The 19451-nt window shown below is 44.1% G+C and overlaps 1 protein-coding gene across 1 annotated transcript in view; it reads left to right on the forward strand.

Annotated features, from left to right (window-relative positions):
- Ptprt (protein tyrosine phosphatase receptor type T) overlaps positions 1 to 19451 on the forward strand; it is a 1080054-nt gene that overhangs the window by 1038773 nt on the left and 21830 nt on the right. Inside the window, exons 20-27 of the mRNA XM_051187222.1 lie at positions 1949 to 1985; positions 3377 to 3474; positions 6153 to 6212; positions 6882 to 6998; positions 9739 to 9893; positions 13163 to 13298; positions 15715 to 15864; positions 17615 to 17788. Of these exons, the coding sequence (XP_051043179.1) occupies positions 1949 to 1985; positions 3377 to 3474; positions 6153 to 6212; positions 6882 to 6998; positions 9739 to 9893; positions 13163 to 13298; positions 15715 to 15864; positions 17615 to 17788 (927 nt within the window). The remainder of the gene's footprint in view (positions 1 to 1948; positions 1986 to 3376; positions 3475 to 6152; positions 6213 to 6881; positions 6999 to 9738; positions 9894 to 13162; positions 13299 to 15714; positions 15865 to 17614; positions 17789 to 19451) is intronic.

Consider the following 19451-nt stretch of genomic DNA (forward strand, 5'->3'; position numbering starts at 1 on the left):
AAAATTCACTGCAGAGAAAAAATTCTGGACTCCCTTGGGTGTATCCTGAGAAGCCCACTACTGCAAGAAGCAGATGGGCTTCAGGAATAAAAAAAAAATGGGTTCTTGGGGGAACACCAGGAGATTGAATTTATGGTCCAGGCTACAGAAGACTGTGAGAACAGCTGTTGGTGGAGATGGCAGAAGAGGCTAGGCATGAGAACCCTCATCATTCTGGGTTCTAAGGCTATTTTCTGTTCCCAAGCCTGCTCAAAAGGCCCCAGAATCTAATTCTTCTATCCAACCTGCACAGCCCTGTCCATCTTGACTTGGAATGATCTGATAATGCCTTTCCATCCCTTTGTTCATGGAAGAGGGCTCAGTTACTACTAACGGTCCAGTATGTACTCTTAATCATCAAAGTGTCTCAATAAATGTTTGCCAAATGAGCAATAATATAATTATGATAAAAATATATACATGTAAAATCTTAGAATTGTGTATAGTATATATTATAGGAATTGTCAAATATTAACTTATTTGATCCCCGTTTTATAGATAAAACTGAGACTCAGAAAGTTAAATAACTTATCCTAAATGACACAGCCTGGAAGGGACAGAGCCAAAATTCAAACCTAGAGAGCTAAGTTGGTCTATGGTAAATATACTTTACATGTTATTCTGTCTTTCTTGTTGGTTTCTTATAGCTTGCTTATTTGGTATTTTCTCTGAGTCTGATACTATAAAAGATCTGTGGAGAATAGTTTCTATAGGTTAGTTGTGTTAGCTGAGTGTCCTCATTAAGTATAGGGAACCACTTGCAGTAATTATGGTGTGTGGTTAATCTAGCCATGTGTTTTAGTAGGTGGTACTTTATCCAGGCATTTTCATTGCTGTAACTGGATATCTGAGTAAGACAATTTAAAGAAGGAAATATTTGTTTTGGCTCACAGTTTCAGAGGCACCAGTCTCTCTAACCTAACAAGAGGATGTGGCAGAGCACAACAATTCACATTAAGTTTACATCACAATCAGGAAGCAAAAAGGGGCAGTTATAGGAGCAGAATGGGACAAGAATCTCCAAAATCACTCCCCCACTTCCACTAACTAGGCCTTCTCTTTCCCCCTTCTCCCTATAAAACTATCACATTATAAATCCATCAGGGTTAGTCTGTTCCTTGTGCCATCCATCCAATCCCTAAATGCTGATCATATTTGATAATCTATACTAAACTTAAACTTTTATTAAATACAATACAGTTCTTATTCAACACAATTCACTGTTACTCTGTAACAAAGGAGGCCCTCCATCCATTCCACTGCCAAGTAAAAGACATTGTCATCTACAAGCTTTTTCCTAGTGCCTAGAATGCTATGGGCCACCAAGTTAGTTCCACGCCATGGAGCACATCATAAACACAGGCTTATGGGAGCACTCTGAAAGAGCCAGGGAAATCACAAACTGGTCTTTGAATCAGCAAATAGCTCTTGGATGACTGAGTTCACACTTCCACATGGTCCTCTCTGCACCCAAAACTTTCCTATCACCAGAGAAAAGCAATTCCTTTCTCTGACTGCTAACAATGTGCAATCAAAAACACATCTGTCTTTCTCTGTTTCCTCTTCCAGATGCCCCAGTAGACCTAGTACTGGAATCTGCATATGATTATGACTCAGGAAAAGATTGTTGGTTGTTAGTGTCCGTCATAAACCTGAAATGCCTTCTCCCCCTATTTTTATGTGCATGAGCAGAAGGAATACCTAGGGAAAACCCGTTTAAGCCCTTATAGTGAGTCACAATTATAGCTAATGAAACAAGGCTACGTACCCTGCACCTGTTGTCTCTGAGATGCTATCCCCATTTTGCCCATGAGAACACCAGGTATCTGGAAAGAGATGTATCTTAATATTGTGCTGGTTTAAGTCTTTGACTGGAAACCCTTCACTGTGTTTTTCTCCTATTATCCAGGGGTACCACCGACCCCGACACTACATCGCAACCCAAGGTAAGTGTCTTGGAGTCACCTCAAGGATATTTAAGAAGAGGGATTTTTTTTAAAATCAGGGTAAGCCTTATTATCCACTCTTCCTTTCTCTGTTATCCCTAAGCTCTTTCTCCACTAAATGATCTGGCTTCTCCTGAAGGAAGGCAATGAACTTTCACAGACAAAGAAGCCAGAAATACAGGGCAGCAAAGCCTGCAGAAGTCCTTAAGGAGCAAGGAGATGATGACAAGTTCAGCTTAGACTGGCAGCAGAAAGAGCTGTCACTAAGGAATATCATTAAGAGGGAAGGTGACCATGTATGGGGTGACCAGAAAGAAAGCCTCAGCAGGCTACCCAACAGATGTTCCTATCCCTTCATCGAGTACAAGTCTGTAAGAGAGATTCAGCCAGTTGCCCTGGAAAGCAGTGTGCCACTGTGCTATCAGAAAGCCTAAAAATGACAATGCCTTCTAAAACCTCCTAGGGGAAGTCCTGCGGATAATTATATGTGTGGACCTTGACACATATAAAAAGCATTTTTTCCACAATGTTATCGTGTCATTTGTAGTAGGAAAAAGTGGAAACTCCTAAATGCCCAATAATAGGTTGGTTAAATAACATATGGTATCTCTGTGTTGTAGAAAGCTCTGTAGCTATGAAAAAATATTGTTTTTAAGGCTATGAAAATGTACTTTTAATAGACCTGGTGCTTTTTGAAGGAAGTGTATAAGTACACACAAAACACAGGAAAATGTTATTCAAATTTTCTTTCAAATGCATGAGTTGCTTTTGTAATTTTGAAATTAATGAAGACCCAGGATATTAAAAATTGCTTCCTAGGAAATTGCTTTAGATTGTCAGATCCTGTCTCCCAGTTCTTGCTTTTCTGCCCTTTTTCTTTTTTCTTTCCTTTACATTGCCTGCGTATTAATCCTCTCTTTCCTGGTCAAGCTTCAGATGAATGTCTCCAGCAATTGTCAAACTCAAAACTTTGCTCCCTCTCGCTTTTGGCAGCTCACTCTCCCTATCCTAATTCCCCCACTATCTCTCACTGAGATCCCACTGTCCAATTTCTGAAATGGACATGATCTAAACTATAGTGCAGATAAAGTAGTGGATTGGGAGAAAGTGGAACCTCTGGGGTGAGCATGAGGGTAGCAATGAGGATGGAGAGGATGCTACAGACCACAGATACCTAAAATGTGGGGTTTGTTTTTCTTATCTCTGCTCTGTCGTGGCCCCAACAGATCCATGCCTCCAACCTCAGTCTCAGCTACTTGGTGTCTCAGTCAGGCTCTGCTGGTTTCACTCTTAGCCACCCATGTCAAACCTTGACTAAACAGTCAAGAGACAACCCTTTCAGCATCCACTTTGTACCCATAGTCTAACTCCATCACTTTTTCTGTTGACAGGTCCAATGCAAGAGACTGTGAAGGACTTTTGGAGAATGATCTGGCAGGAAAACTCTGCTAGCATCGTCATGGTCACAAACCTTGTGGAAGTGGGCAGGGTAAGCCTCTCCTTCAGTTGTGTGGGAAGAGGGTGGTGGAGATGTACCCTGGTGTGCCTGGTGCCTGCATTGTGCCACCAGCTTCCTATGTAGTGCCACACCCTTACAGCAGCCTATAGGGATGGGAGTATACCATACTCCTACTTCCCATTTGAGCGGTGTTCTGTCCCTTCAAGCCTCCCATCCCATTTCTATCCTCTCTGTTCTCTGATAATGTCATCTCATATATTTTGAGGAAATTAAAGCCATCAGATGGGAACATTCTAGTCAACACATCACAAATCTTTAATCTTATTTGTATCTACAGCCATCTTCATATCCTTCCCTTCTGTTGTCAGGTCTAGCCATGAGACTTTGACTCCAAACGGTTGACTATTGGCTGTTTCATATGACAAAGTCCAATATGACAAACACTAAGTTTCTGTCCTTTGACAGGTGACCCTTGGGAAGATGTCTTCTGAGAGGTCACTGCAAGCCTGTGTTTACCCCCATCCCTCATCTGTTAGCCCAACATTCTTTTCCCATTAAAGAGCCTGGTCTTCCCTGACAAACTAGAATGAAGTTACACTAGAAAAGAAGCCAGAGGGAAATGGCAGGAAAGCAACCAGGAGTCTTTGAGAAGCAAGGAGTGACACACTCAGCTTTGAAAGGAGGCAAGAGGGGCCTGACACTAGAATATATCTTTCAGAGGGAAGGAGCCAGGCAGGGTAGACCAGATGAATTAATATCCTCAGATGCAGTGCAACAAGACTCAGAGATTTTTCTCATATTTCCCTTTCATTTCAAATCTAAGACTCTTCTTCATTGCTGAATTATTTCCTTCAGCATGTGAATATGCTCAGTAATTCCCATCTCAAAGGGACAAAAACCACCACCAAACGAGTCCCAAAACAAAAGCAAAACTCATGAACCTGCTAAAGGGAGGGTGGGGTTGGGGAGAATAGATAGCAGTGATAGAAAGATAGGGGAGAAAGAGTAATCTGAATAAATTATATTCATGTACAGGATTGTCAAACAACAAAATTAACCACTATAAAACCATTAGAAACATGTTTAAAGCCAAGAAAATGTGCCTCCTCTGTTCCCATGTTTCTGTGGAAATTCAACCACTCAGGGGGATCTGTGTCTCCATCCTCTATCCACGTCAACATGGCAGGCCTCTCCATTCCACCAGCAGTGATATCGTCAACATCACTTCCTTCATGTTGACAAACCCAGGCAACACATCTCGCTCTTCATCTCTCTTCTCCTTTCAGTAGCATCTCACCCTCTACTGCCTGCTCTTCCTCCCCTGACTGTGAAACCTCATCAGGGTTCAGACCTCTGCCTCCCTCTCTGTTCTGTCTAGATTGGGTCCTGAGCTGTCCTTGGCTAGAGCTTAGAAATGGGACCACTGTTTCCAGCTCCGCTTTTGCCTCTGACTAACTATGGCCTGTGGGTGGATGGGTGGGTTGCACTATGAAAGGCTAATGTACAAACATCTAAACTCAAAGGGCTCTCATCGTGTATACAAACTATACAAGAGTGTACAAGTGGAGTTTTATAGAAAACCGGGATAAAATATCCTGGCCGCAGAGGTGGAGAAGAGGAAGCTGTCATAGTGTGGTGAAAGGATGTGTGGACATCTCATTGCCTAATAGTGGGTCAGGGCCAAGTGAGACTTTATCCTTGTGTATTCACTTTTACCTGGTCCTTTCCCCAGTTTTACAGATGAGGCATGGGTGCAAAAGGATGAATACCCAAATCAATTAATTCTAACCTCATTCTTGATTCTCATTCTATTACTCGCAACCCCACTGTTCAGCTGTTTTCTCCGGAACTAAGACCCAGGATGCAACTCCAGTGGGTAAACAAGAGAAGCTTGGGGTTTGACAAATCCAGCCTGGTCCACACCACATTCCATATTTTGAAACATTCTCCTGGTGATGTGGTTACAGAGTGACTTGAAACTGGGCTTGCATGCATGGGAGAGCAGTTTCTTAATGGAAATCCTGCTAGTGCCCCGCCCTCCCCCCTACACACATGTCCCACAATAATCATACAAGCTAATGCTCCTGCTTATGACACAGACAGTCTGGTCCTCACTCCATCCCTTGCCAGCTGTTGACTTTGAACAGTTTTCCTGGCTTCTCCATGTTTAAATCCTCATCTGTAAAATGTGGGTGAACATATCACCTAAGGTTATGGTGGCATAAAATGGAAACAATACACATGAATAAGGCATAGAATGCTTAGCAGGCAGTGCTAGATGAGGTAAGTATCTGCTCTCCTTGGCTGTAGGAATGGAAGGCTTTCTAGAAGGTTCTTAGCTCTAAAGTCTTAGAATCAAGCAGTGGTCTCCAAACCCTGTGATACTCTCAGTGTCTCCCTAAGTGGGTTCCATGGGATGCTAGTCTGCAGGCTGACTAGTGAGCAGAGGGTTCCATGGTTAAATACGTTTGGGAAATGCTGTGTCCTCTGCCCCTGTTGGAGAGTCCTAAAATCCTTAACAACATTAGCACTTCTGAGGAGCTAAGTCATGGTTTAGCAAAGCAGCTTGTTTAACTTTGTTGAAACAGCATTTCCCAAACTCATTTGACCACAAAACCTTTTTGTGTTTGTTTTGTTTTTGTTTTTGTTATTTTTTTCTTGTTTTTGTTTTTATTTTTGTTTTGTTTTGTTTACCTAACACCTATTAGCACCCAGCGGAACACACTGTGGGAAATGCCACGCTAGGCCGTGCGTCGTCCCCCGGAATGGTAATAACACTTTTGCTATTTTAAGGGGAAAACCATGATTTCTTTTGCTCTCTGTGGAACTTAAGAGTCAAATGTGGGAACTGCTTGCTGGTAGCATAGGTACCCGCCTCTGGGGCAGAGAGCAGTGGCACATCTTCCCATTGAACTCAGAATTGTCTGTCTCTTCCCCAACTAAGAGCCTTTCTCCTTCCAGTCCCCAGCGACCGCCTCTTTATAAGGACATTCTCCTAAACCCCTCTGCTCTACCTCCTCACTGGTTTCCTCCTGAATTTCTCATCCTTGCTCAGATAACAAGGTTCAGCAGCCCCATGCTGACACAGCAGAAAATGACCACATCACCATCTCCAGTACTATTACTCATCTGCTAAGTGGGGATGATATACTTTCCATCTTACCTAGTTCTTTCTGATGGCTTAGGGTAGCAATGCACTGGAAAGTCACCAGGAGCTTTAAGAGAAGAAAGTGCTATTATTTTTAATGGCCCCAGTGAGTTAGGCCCTGTATGATTTGCTGATCCCTGACCACTGAGAGCCCCATGGACTGAAATGCCTCCAAAGTCACCCTTGGGGGTATTTGGATGGGAAAAGCAAAGGAGTTGGCTTCTCATGATTGGCACTCTGTTTATGTGCTCTCCTCCCTGTCCTTTCCCTTTCTCTCACTTGACCACAGGTAAAGTGTGTTCGGTACTGGCCAGATGACACAGAGGTTTATGGAGATATTAAAGTCACCCTAATTGAAACAGAGCCCCTAGCAGAATATGTCATCCGCACCTTCACAGTCCAGAAGGTAAGTTTCCATTTCTGTGAGAAGTCCCTCTTCCAAGCCACTTGACTGGTCTCTTTACCCAGACAGTGGAGACCAAGGGGTGGATTTGTGCCTTTACACCTGGCATGATACACAGAACAGTAATCACAGTAGACTTGGCCATTACAGTGGATTCATTAGCTAGAAAGACAAGCAGACTTCAAGATAATGCAATGAACTAATGGATATAAGGGTAGAGAGAGAACCTACAGGGGCACCACTACATCCCCTAGAGCTGGAGTAATTTGTAGTGTGGAGAAATTTAGGACTGAATAGGCTCCAGTCAAGGAAAGGATGGAATGAATAATATCCTTGGTCAAGGGTCAAAAACATAGCATGGTAGGCAAAAAGACACCAGCATTTCCAAGGTTGGGAATCTAGTCTGGGCCCAATCTCAACCAGGAGGCATTTGGTCCTCTATTACTGTCTGAAGACATGTGGGAACATCACACCTTGAGAGAGGGCATTTTGTTACTGACATCTAGTGAGTGGGAGCCAATAGTACTGCTAAATTATCCACAACACGCATGATAAAGAATTATCCAGACCAGCATGTCACATCCAGTATTGTCTAGGTTGAGAGGGGCTGGTCCATACATTTGCTCTCCTGCTGACTATGGCATACTACTAAGGGCTAACCCCTGGGATGAGTCAGCTCTTGCCACTTTAGAATGGACATGCAGGAAAGGGGACAACTGGGAGGTGTCGACCAACAACACTGCATAGTCAAGGCCCCATGAAGAGGGGCTGAATTGGCACCAATCTTACCTAATAAGTCCCCTGTTAATGTTAAGAGGGGCTGAATACCAATTCATCTCTCTAAGCCCAGACCCCAATAGGGAGTAACTCTAACCTGCTGAAGGAGTAGGATCTTCCCTTGGCTTTTCTTTTTCTTTCTTCCATTAAACAATCATAAAGGGAGGCATTGCCTATAGGAAACTTCACTTATAAGACCTCACAAATCTATAAGGATGAACACCACAACTTCTCCATGGTTCATGGACAGGCAATCAGCAAACTCTATCAACCACTTTAGCTCAACATCAATTCCTGAACTGGAAACCCAGGAAAAACAAACAGAAATGTCCTATGTTCCTGGAGTAAAAGCAGTTCTACCATGTACAGCATAGCACAAGTAGGGAGGGTACATGCCAGTGTTGGAGGCATTATGCCTTTCCTCCCCTATCCCTGATTCAGTCAGGCTTTTGTCCCCTCTCTTCTAGCCTTACTCTGCCTCTCATCTTGTTCCATCTTAGTTTGGAGTTCCTGAAAGCAGAGCCCAAAGGAACAGGAATTTGAATGAACTGTGTATGGAGAGAGAGCTTGCAAGAGACAGAGGCAGTACCTTAGTAGGTACCACACTTCAGCCAGACTCCATCCACAGGAATTTCTCCACAGATATAGGGCTTGCTTACTGAGTCCCTACAAGGGTACCAGTCATTCTGGCTTGCCCTGAACAGGCTGGGTTTAGCACTGGAGGTCCACGTTCTATGAAAGCACCCCCCTCCAATTCTGGGCACAGTGGACTCAGCACTTCTATCAGTTGGAGAAGGCTAGCTATCCCCAGCCAACCCAGGGATGGGGTGCAGATCCAGCTGAGGGCTGACCTCTGAAGAAGGGGAACATGAACTGTCTCCAAACAACACACAGGAGCTGAGGATGGTGCAATAAACAAGATTGGCTGGACACCAACACACATCCTGAACACGTCCTCCACAGAGCAGCCACATGTGGGACTTGATATCTTGGTGCCCTTGAGATAAAGTCAGAGCTTTGGCTGGGGTTCCAGTACTCCAGGCTTCAGTGCCTCTCCCCGCTCCCACCCACACATCCAGCCCTGTCATTCTCCTATGTCCCCCATATCTCATGCATGCTGCCCCTCTGTGGCCTCAGTGAAGCAGGGGAGCTCACACACATCAGCTTCACAATGATGAGTACAGATAGTGGAGCCATATGGTCAATGTGCACATCATCCCCTACTTATTTTTAGAAACGTCCCAAACCTTATTTAGCTTCACTTTCCTTTTCCAAAATGTGAGGATGGTGATAGGAAGCCTGATCCATGTCTTAAATGAATAAATGCATGGATGTGTTCAAAAGAGTGACTGGGACATCACCAGTACTTAGTATACATGCCAGCTTCTATTTTCCCTATTGTGTTCCCAGACCTCAGTCAAGGAGGCCTCTTCTAAGAAGGCTCCCCTGATTTCTCCTCCCCTCCAATCATGTTAGATAATTCCTTTGTACACTCTCGTCATATGATCCACATAGGAGTCTTCCTCACTGAGTGAGGCCATGGGCTGTTCCAGGGGCAGGAGCTGTTGCTTAAGTCGAGTCCATCACAGTGCCTAGCACATGTCCAGGAGAAGATGGCCCTTGGTGACTATTACTTAACTTGAGATGAACAATAAAGTAGATGTTTCTTAGTGCTGGCTAGGAATCACTCTAAATGTCTGCTGAGGATATGCAAGCAAAATACTCATGCACATGAAAATACACTAATTAATTTTAAAGAGGTTCTTCAAGAAATAACTGGTTTCACATTTTCCGACAATAACTGGGCAGGGTTACTCTGAGCTAATACCCACTAAACCAGCGAGGGCCTCCTTTGCCTACACAGCAGAGAGGCCCATTCCTCAGCACCATAGCCCCTACTCCCCATAGAGCTGGGAGGGCATATTAGGTCAACAAGTGGAGGAACAGAGGCCCATTCTCTCCTCAGAAAGGCTACCACGAGATCCGAGAGCTCCGCCTCTTCCACTTCACCAGCTGGCCTGACCACGGTGTTCCCTGCTACGCCACTGGCCTTCTGGGCTTCGTCCGCCAGGTCAAGTTCCTTAATCCCCCAGAAGCTGGACCCATAGTGGTCCACTGCAGGTGAGTCAGACCTCCATGTCCATTCTGAAGTCGGCTATACCTGTGTGGATTTGCTCTCTGGATGAGAGTGACACCATCTTGTCCATGGCCTTTGGTTTCTTGCTTTAAGACTCCTTCTCCTATGACCCAGAGCCTAGCTGCCTCCTGAGGAAACCTAGATCCCAACGTCTCACAACAACAGGGGTAGGAGTTATATTACCATTATGGTTGTTGCTCCTGAGACACAACTTAGTTCAGCAGCACCTTCTATGCCTGCAGTGTATAGCTGCCCAAATTATTTCACTTCTATCCAAGCTCAAGAAGTGGGCTGTATCCTCTTATTATTCCCATTTTACTGACGAGGAAACTGAGGCACAGAGATGGGAGAGAGAGAGGTGGGAGAGTTGACATGTTCTCTGGAGCTTCCTAGCAGCAACTTGACATGGAATACCTTGGTATAAGCACACATCTCTTCGCTCCTTCTATTTTTAAAATCAATTGCTGGCCTGCAGGGTCTTTAATAGAGAGCAAGTGGTCAGCATCAGCTTCCCTTTATTACAGAGACGAGAAATTTTCAGCTGTGACCTAGAAAGTCACATTGAACATAAGTGGCATTGGATCCTCCTAAATGGAGATGAAGTATTGTGTCAAGGGCATTTAGAATTGGAGGAAGGTAGATGTCCAGACCTGAAGGCCACGGAGTCTGTATTCCCCTCCTTCCTAATACCCCTCCATTTCAGTATGACCTTGGGCTCAGCACATCTTATACCTTGTATGTTCAGGCCATCTCATCCTTCCTGGCAATGTCTATGTCAGCCTAGAAGCCAAGGAAGATTCTGTAAATGTCTCAGAGCCAGCCCCTCCATGTGTGAAAATTGCCCACACAGCATCACTTTGTGTTCCCCATAGTAGTAAATGCACATTCACGTTTCATAGGTAGAAATTGAGAGTTTACCAGAAATCTCTGCACTGTCTGAGCATTTGGCATGAGTTTTCTGCTTTACCTCTCACAGTAAACAAAGAAAGAAAGGAGCATTGGTGTCTAAGCCAATCTCCAACTGTAGCCAGAGGTTAGGAAGAAGAGAGGAAGGGAGATGAAGGAAAATATTCATCAGACCCTCCGCCACAAGCAGTACTGTGTGTGATGGTCTGTGCCTGCATCTCCACAGCAAGTCACTCTAAAGCATCTAAGCAGAGTGGTACCTACTCTTGGGGCTGTTATGGTTTGGATAATGCACACTAAGTGCCTGAAAGAATCCCAAATATAATAAGCACTTAAATCTACCACTCCTCCTACCTCTTAACATTATCCAACACTCCAGATGGGGCTTAACAAATTCTTTAGGACAAGAAGTGTGTCTTATTCATCTTCCTATCCCTACTCTTAATCTTGGCATCCAGGGCATCATGTATGCTCAATAAATATTTGTGGATTATAAGTAGTCAGGCACAAAACTAAGCAATTTACATGCATTATGCTTCTAAAATGTAATTTAATGCAATTTACATATATTGTACTATTACTACTAAGAGGTATTGGACCAGTTTTATTTTGTGAATGAGAACAGTGAAACCCAGAGGAATGAAGTCATTTGCCCAAGGTCACACAGCTTGTCAGTAACAGAGCCAAGATTTAATCTCAAGGATCTCAAATACTATGTGTTTAACTACTGTTTTATTCTAGGGGGATAACAAGCACAGCTCAGACTTTTCAAAAACTCTTCTAGGAAGTACAGACTGAGGCTCACAGATACCAGCACCTTATTCTTTGATACTGTAACCTAGATTGAACACTAGTGACTCTGTTTTGTTCCCACACAGTGTGTTGAGGATGAGATGAATGAGTGATTCTTTTATAGACCACCTCTCAGGCTCCAGAACCCATTCTGTTGAGCTCCTTTAAAACAGGTCTGGAGTAATCTGGAGACAGGCATTTTGAGGCAAGAACAAGGCAGGCTCCATCCGATTCAAACCATGGTGTTTTGTCACCACTGAAGACTGCTTCCAAGGGGCTTGGTTTCCAGATCACTAATGTGGGGATCCCCACTGGCCTGTGCTTCTTGGACATCTCAGCCAATGTTGCTTTTTCATCTCATCCTATCTATCCCCTTGCATTTCCTTTGATATTCACATTGTTAGACATAGACATTTTTCCCCCACAAGGTAAGTAATTTGTGAAACCACAGTCAATGCAGGCTTCCTCGACAGTCTGCCCTGCTTTCCCTTCCAAAACCATGAACAGCACAGAACAGTGTTCTGTGATTCAGCCCTATTGTTTTATAGCCCAGAGTTGATCTGGGGAGATCTGGCTGTGATCCAGGGGTTCTTGTGGAATCCTCTCATCGTTTTGTGTCTGGTTTGAGGTTGTCCTATTAAAGCTTGTCACTAATCAGAAACTGACTATATGTCAGGGAACCTGAAGTCTGATGAGGGTCTCGAGGGCATCGGCTGCATCCAGTTAGATGATGTGACTCTCTCATGACCCCGAGGAATCCGGCACAAACGGGTCAACTGTAAGGCCTTGAATAGAGGACACCAGATAGACTCTGCTTTTAACAAGGCTCAGAGCTCTCCGGTCTCTGCTCTCTCACTCATGTCTTCTCTGCAACCTCTGTTCTCTTCTTTCTTCCATCCACCAAGCCATTGGCTGAAATGAAACCAAGAGAGGATAAAAGAAAGGGAGAAAGTTGGGAAAGACATGTTTACTTGGAAGGCCCCTGTATGCCAGGCACTGATAAGTGCTTACACTAACCCCTGGACTGCATCCATCGGATGAAGAGCCTACAGGCACACCTACTGTGAAATCTTGCATTACACATTATAAATCTTATTAGGAAGGGTAGTGGAGATTCCAGAATGCCTGGGGGAACTCTCAGCTCTCCCATTTGCCAGCTCTATGACCTCAGGCTAAAAGCTCTCTGTGCCTCAGCTTCCCACCTATGAAATGGGATAAGAAACATACCTATCCCCTCACAGGGAAGTACATAAGCATATTTGTAAAGCACAACAATGTGTCACTTTGTAAGCACTGAATGTGCACTTGATAAATAAGTACAGTAAAATAAGCACCCCCCAAAAAACAACCCCAATTGTAAGCATTGCTCTCCCATTTGATAAAGAACATTTTGATCACTTGTTCAGCATAGCCCAGGAATTTGGGGGTTCTGACCATTCCACCTGACTAATACAATACACGGCCTTCCCACAAGGCTTTCAAGACAGGACTAAACATAGGGGCCATAATTCATCCCATCTTAAGATCCCTGACACATATCAAACTTCTCTTCCAGTGCTGGAGCCGGGAGGACTGGATGCTTCATTGCCATTGACACCATGCTCGACATGGCTGAGAATGAAGGGGTGGTGGACATCTTCAACTGTGTGCGTGAGCTGCGAGCACAGAGGGTCAACCTGGTGCAGACTGAGGTTAGTCCTGGAGCACTGATCTGGCTAGTTTCTAGATACCTTGGCCATGGAGAAGCGTGGTAGGATGGAGGCTCATTAGGCTCATTAGGATGGAGAAGTCATATGGAAAGGATGTGTTTGCACAAGTGTTAGTAAAATGACTATGTAGCCTACTCTGGTGAGATGTCCCAGCCAATCCTGAGAGTCTGTGGTACAGGAACTTGTGGCAGCAATAACTGTTGTGCCTTCTATCTCTGCAGTCATTCAAGACTGAATGGCAATTGTCAGAGATAGTATTCCAGCCTTGGATGGAGGGATGAAGAGGAAGTATTGATACTTATTACCTGCACTGTGCTGAGAGCTCAGTCAGCCCTTGATGGAAATGGCTTAAACAAACAAAGTGTACTTCTTTTAGGTTTATTTATTTTATGTGTTTATTTTGCCTGCATGTATGTACATGCACCACATGTGTGCATGCCTGGTGCTCACAGAGGTCCAAGGATCCTGTTGGATCTCCTAGAACTGGAGTGACCATGGTTGTGAGCCACCATGTAGGTGCTAGGAGCCAAACCCTGATCCTCTTCAAGAGCATCAAGTCCTCTTAACTACTAAGCCATCTCTCCAGCTCAAAGTTCTTGAGACCTTTGACATGAGCTACAGGCTGAGGATTCTTAGAGGGACATAAATAACCCTTCGAATCCCCCATGACAGCGCCCCTTACCAGCAGGAAGTAGTTTGGAAAGAACAACTCCCAAATTCCCAAATATTGTCTATAAATGTTTGTTTTCATTTAAATGGACTTGGTTATATAAAATAAATTAAAAAAAGAAGTAAATCAGGTAGATAAAAATAATAAATGTGGAGTTTGCGGAACCAAACTCAGGAAGTGGGAAAGAATGGAGGAAGCATAGATTGTGAAGACATGGCTTAGAGCAGACCAAGAACTGTTGTGATGAGGGTGCCCAGCCAGTCCCACTGTCACTGTACTTTCAACTATGGTTTTTTGCTTTTTGGTTTTTTTTTTTTTAATTGCAAAACAGTGACAATTACAACTGCCAGTTTTCCTGAATAGAAAAATTCCTGATCTTTTTAGAGAAACCGTGTGTGTGTGTGTGTGTGTGTGTGTGTGTGTGTGTGTGTGTGTGTGTGTGCATTTTTAATGATTTACCTTAAGCATGAGCACAGGCTTCTGTTATATATATTTTCAAATGGCAGTAGGAGATTAATTATGAGAACGTCACTAAACTAACCAAACATCAAATGAACATATGATCAGATTGCAAAATGTTAATTTTGTGCATTATAGACTTTTTGATGATATAAAACTCAATTAAAAATGAAATTGAATTAAAAAAAAAAAGGCAGATGCCCAGGTTCCTTTGTGTCTAGCTAGAGAGCCCAATGATTGGGGATACGATGTTCTAGAAAAGTCTGTGGATGTCCTCACCAACCTAGAACCCATGGGAACTTCACTCTTATCAACCCTCCAAGGCAACATACCCATGGCTTTAGGTACAGCTTTATCACACTGGACTCTACTGCAGGCTCTGAGACAGCCCACAGGCCAATTCCTGGGCCTCTAATACCAGAGCCAAGATGACTGTGCTGTCCGTGCCTAAGACCATGCCTGTAGATGGCAATTGCAATCTGTAGAATCAGACACCTAGCCCTCATAGTCAGGCATGGAAACATATTTAAATATAAATGTATCTTGATACATTCTAATAAAGCACTTTTTAAAGGAGTAAAAATTTTGTTGAAAAAAAATGTTACCCAATAAATACTTATAAAGACCCAGAAATGACAATAAACTCATGCTTAATCGATTTTTAAAAATACTTCCTGAAAAGAACAAAACACAAAGATATAGGGAAGGAAAGGAATTACATCAGAAGAGAATAGCAGGTACAAAGAATCGGGATGAGAGAGGGTGTGGCACACTTGGGGAGAGGGCATGGCACACTTGTTAGAGTCAGACCCTGAGACACAGATTTCAGGAAAAGCTGTCTTGGGAGGCAAACCCAAGGCACTCTGGTTGTTGAATGTAAAGTTGGATGAGAACAAAGGAAGAAAATGCCAGATACACCCCAGGAAGTAGGAAGAAAGCCTCCTCAGAAGAGCAAGCAGCTCTCGAATGAGAGTTGGGAACATGAGCAGAGCCTCGGGAGCACCTGCAATGACATATGCCTGAGTTCTCATTCTTATCAGTGGCTCTGCCTTTCCATGTTATACGAGGTCAAAATGCACCATAGCTCAATCACTGTGAAATATAGTGACTTAGACCTTTGGGTTATGGGTTAAAAAATCAAGGATTCTGCAAAATAAATTATCCCACACCCCTTTTTTTTCATTGCTACAAGAATCATCCAATATGAACAAAATGCTCATAGACAGCTGTTCTTACCTGGAACACTCTGCCCCTCCTTTGACCTTGCAGGAGCAGTATGTGTTTGTGCATGATGCCATCCTGGAAGCATGCCTTTGCGGCAACACTGCCATCCCTGTGTGTGAGTTCCGCTCTCTCTACTACAACATCAGCAGGCTGGACCCCCAGACTAACTCCAGCCAGATCAAAGACGAATTTCAGGTATGGGCTAAGCCAAAGTTTGGGGATTTAGCTTCTCTGGGTTTTCCTAACAAATTCCAATAGTCTGGATGACTTCTATGGCAGGCATTTGCTTACCAAGCTTCTGGAAGCAGTGGAGCCCAAAAGCCAAATGCCAGCAAATCTAGTATCAGCTCAGACACCAACGTAGTTTGTGAGAGGCCACTTCCTTATAGTTTCATATGGTGGAATGCAGAGGAGGAAATGCCTGTGTATCTTTTCGTAGCAACACTGATTCCATTCATAAGAGCTCCACCCTTGTGATCCAATTACTTCTCACAGCCCTCCCCTCATATACCCCATTGGGAGCTAGGATAGTGACATATATGTGGGGGGGGAGATATATACATTCAGTCTATAGCAATGGCCCAGGCAACTTACTGCACATTGTGGACCTTTCTTGGTGAGATGGATGTGTGTGTGCTTTCAGCCTGCAGTGCCCAGCAGCTGTGGAGAGCTTTTCACACCATCAGATTGCACAGTCATTAGCAACTATTAACCAATCACTCAATGATGGCTGACACTTGTTTTTGCGCTGTGATTATGCTATTGAACTGAGGTCTTGGTTAATTCTTGTTGATGTTGTGAAATGGACAGAAGTTTATATGCTGGTGCTGGTGTGAATTTCATGCTTCTTTGACTTTGGAGGGACTGGAGGCCCAGTATTTTCTCCACATATTTTTTAAACACATCATCTGGACTTGGATGCTTGTTGGACGTGAGGACTCTTGGGCCCCACCCAAACCTACTGAATTAGAACATATAATTTAACAGGATCCTAGGGGAATTTATGTATATGTTTGTTAAGCTTTTAACATCTTAGAACATGGTTCAAACATGGCAGAGTCACACTTTGGAATCAGGATGGTCAAAACTGTAGCCTTAGTCTGAGAGGCCTGGATATAAATGACTAAGTAGAAAGCTAAAGACCTAGACGTGGATCACTGAGTAAAACACTAGAGTTCAGACCTTCCTCCCATGACCAAAGACCAGGATGAAGCAAATCCCAGGCTCACAGTATTCCAGTCAGGCTTATATTTTAGGACTCCTATAAACAAGTACTCTTTATTGTCTTAGAGACAGCATGGCAAGTGACAGAGGGATGAAAGGCATAGAAGCCTGGTCATTGCATACAGGACCTAGTCAATTGGCTAGAACAGCCCTGGTCCCTAACTGGGTGAGGACTTACTTGACCTACATAACAAAAGCCTTGAAATTTTGAAGGCATACTGGTTTGCACCACCCTGGGGAGCACATCCTAGCATCCATCCATCCTCCTACAACTGAGACGTTTTTATCACTGAGAAAAGTGCTGGAGAAATCACTTCCTTCTTTCCACAGCACTTCAAGTGGTGTTTAACATTCATTAGGGATTCTGTACCCCATTCCCTGCCATATGCCCTTCTGGCTGGCCCTCCTTTAATGCTATACTAGCTCAGTTAAACAACAGTTAAAATAGTTGGCAGGTGTTGTCAGCCCAAGTCTTAGCCTGTATATGGGCATGCTGCCCCTGCAGCCTTGACATCTTGAAGGTGTCACAAGCTCCTGGCAAGGTCTCTTAGCCTGGAATTTCTGTAGCTACATGCAGGATATAATACTGTCACAGGAGAAACATGAAATTGGGGAAAGCAATGGCAGAGAAAGCTTGGAGGGCTAAAGTGGGATATTGGTCTCCTTTGCTTGGACACAGCCTCCTGTGTATTACTCCTCTAGTCACCTTTGTGTCCCACAGACACTCAACATTGTGACACCTCGAGTGAGGCCTGAGGACTGCAGCATCGGACTCTTACCCCGGAACCATGATAAGAATCGGAGCATGGATGTCCTGCCTCTGGATCGCTGCCTTCCCTTCCTCATCTCAGTAGATGGAGAGTCCAGCAATTACATCAATGCAGCACTGATGGATGTAAGCTGAGCATGGCAGAAGCCCCTGGCTGCCATTATAGAAAAGGTTCTGTCCCAAGGTGGAGATGGCTGAATCCCAGAACCCTGACCCTACCAGCCACCTTGCTTCTAACTACTGGCCTTTGAGACCATTTTTCCCCCTGAAGCCTCATGTCTAAACCCAGATACATAATGTGCTTTTGGCTCTTTGGCTTAATTGAAGTAAACAGAATAGATCAAGTGCTGAAAAAATTCCCATAACAGCTCAAATTTATAGTTCTATCCTGCATGTTTTTACCCCCCATAAAAATGACTCTCAGCCAGAAGTTCAGTTCTAGCCACATTCAACAGAGTTTGAGACCGCAGGAGATAAGATGCAGTACATCATCACATCATCTTGGGGTAACATCCCACTTAGTTCCTCATATAACTCCTTTGCAGAGGCAAAGGGGGAAATAGCACACAGTAGACATTCAGTGAATGCCTACTGGGCAGTGATTGGAAGCATTAAATGGATCAAGAAGGAAAACAGGTCATAGCCCTTAAGGCATCATCCTCTGCCTTTTCAATAGCATGTCCAAGAAGGGAACCATTCACAGCTCTGGTTTGAAGTTATGGAAATTTCCTGCCCAGTATTCCCATGCCTCTGCCTCACATACCTCACCCCTGGGCCTTTGGGCGTCTTTTAGTTATCATCATTGGACCTTCAGGATATGCAGATGCTATGAACCACAGACATTCTAGTCTCAGCCATGCTCTTTTCATCAGGGAAGACTAAGGCAGACTGAGGAAGACTTGCTCAGGGTATCCCAAAGAGCGAGAGCTAGAGCTGCTAGCTCCCACGCTAGAATTTGTTTATTGTCCCTCTCCAGGTTTCTCTCCTCACTCTTCCCCATTCTGAGGTCATGTCCATCCAGTCCATGTGATCCTCCTATCCCAGTTACAAGCAAGATAATAGAGTATTCTCTTCCTGGATCAAGGCCATTATTTCCCTGACCTCTGATTATCCAAAGAAACAAGGGGGGGATATAAGGTCAATACCCAGATGCATTCTCAAAAAGCCTGCCCTGACTTTGGAGCACAGATGTTTACAGTCTTCATAAAAGCCTGGCTGAGTCCAGAAGCAGGGAGTCTTGTCTAGATCCTGTTAAGTCACTGGAATTGCTCAAGAGGAAGAAAGATTTCTGATATTAGCTTGGGTCTGCCTTCTAAGACCTCTCTCTCTCTCCCTCCTCTCCTTCTCTTCACCTTTTTTCTCCTCTACCTCTTCCCCCTCATCCCTGTGGTGTGTGTGTGTGTGTGTGTGTGTGTGTGTGTGTGTGTGTGTGTGTGTGTGTGTGTAGACATAGTTCAGAGATATACACACACTTCCAAGCTCCTCCTACCATTATACCCCATCTCCCCAGCATCCTCTCTCACTGACTTCTTCATCCAAGCAAGGATCAAGGAAGCTCCTGGCCTCTACGTCGTAGGTTAGATGCTGCCTGGAGTCGAATGCCTTCTACCAAGCTCTGGTTCTGATTATATTCTCTTTGTCCACGGGGCATTTCTCTTGTGAGCCATCACTGAGGCCTTTGCCTTTCTTATATTAAAAAAAAATTCTTATCTGTATTCCAGCCCCGTCTGTGCATTATCTGGTAACCATAGCAGCTTTGCCTCTAGCAGAAAAATATGAAGTCCTCTGG

This window comes from Phodopus roborovskii, unplaced genomic scaffold (assembly GCF_943737965.1).
Source record: "Phodopus roborovskii unplaced genomic scaffold, PHOROB, whole genome shotgun sequence".
In the NCBI taxonomy this organism is placed as follows: Eukaryota; Metazoa; Chordata; class Mammalia; order Rodentia; family Cricetidae; genus Phodopus; species Phodopus roborovskii.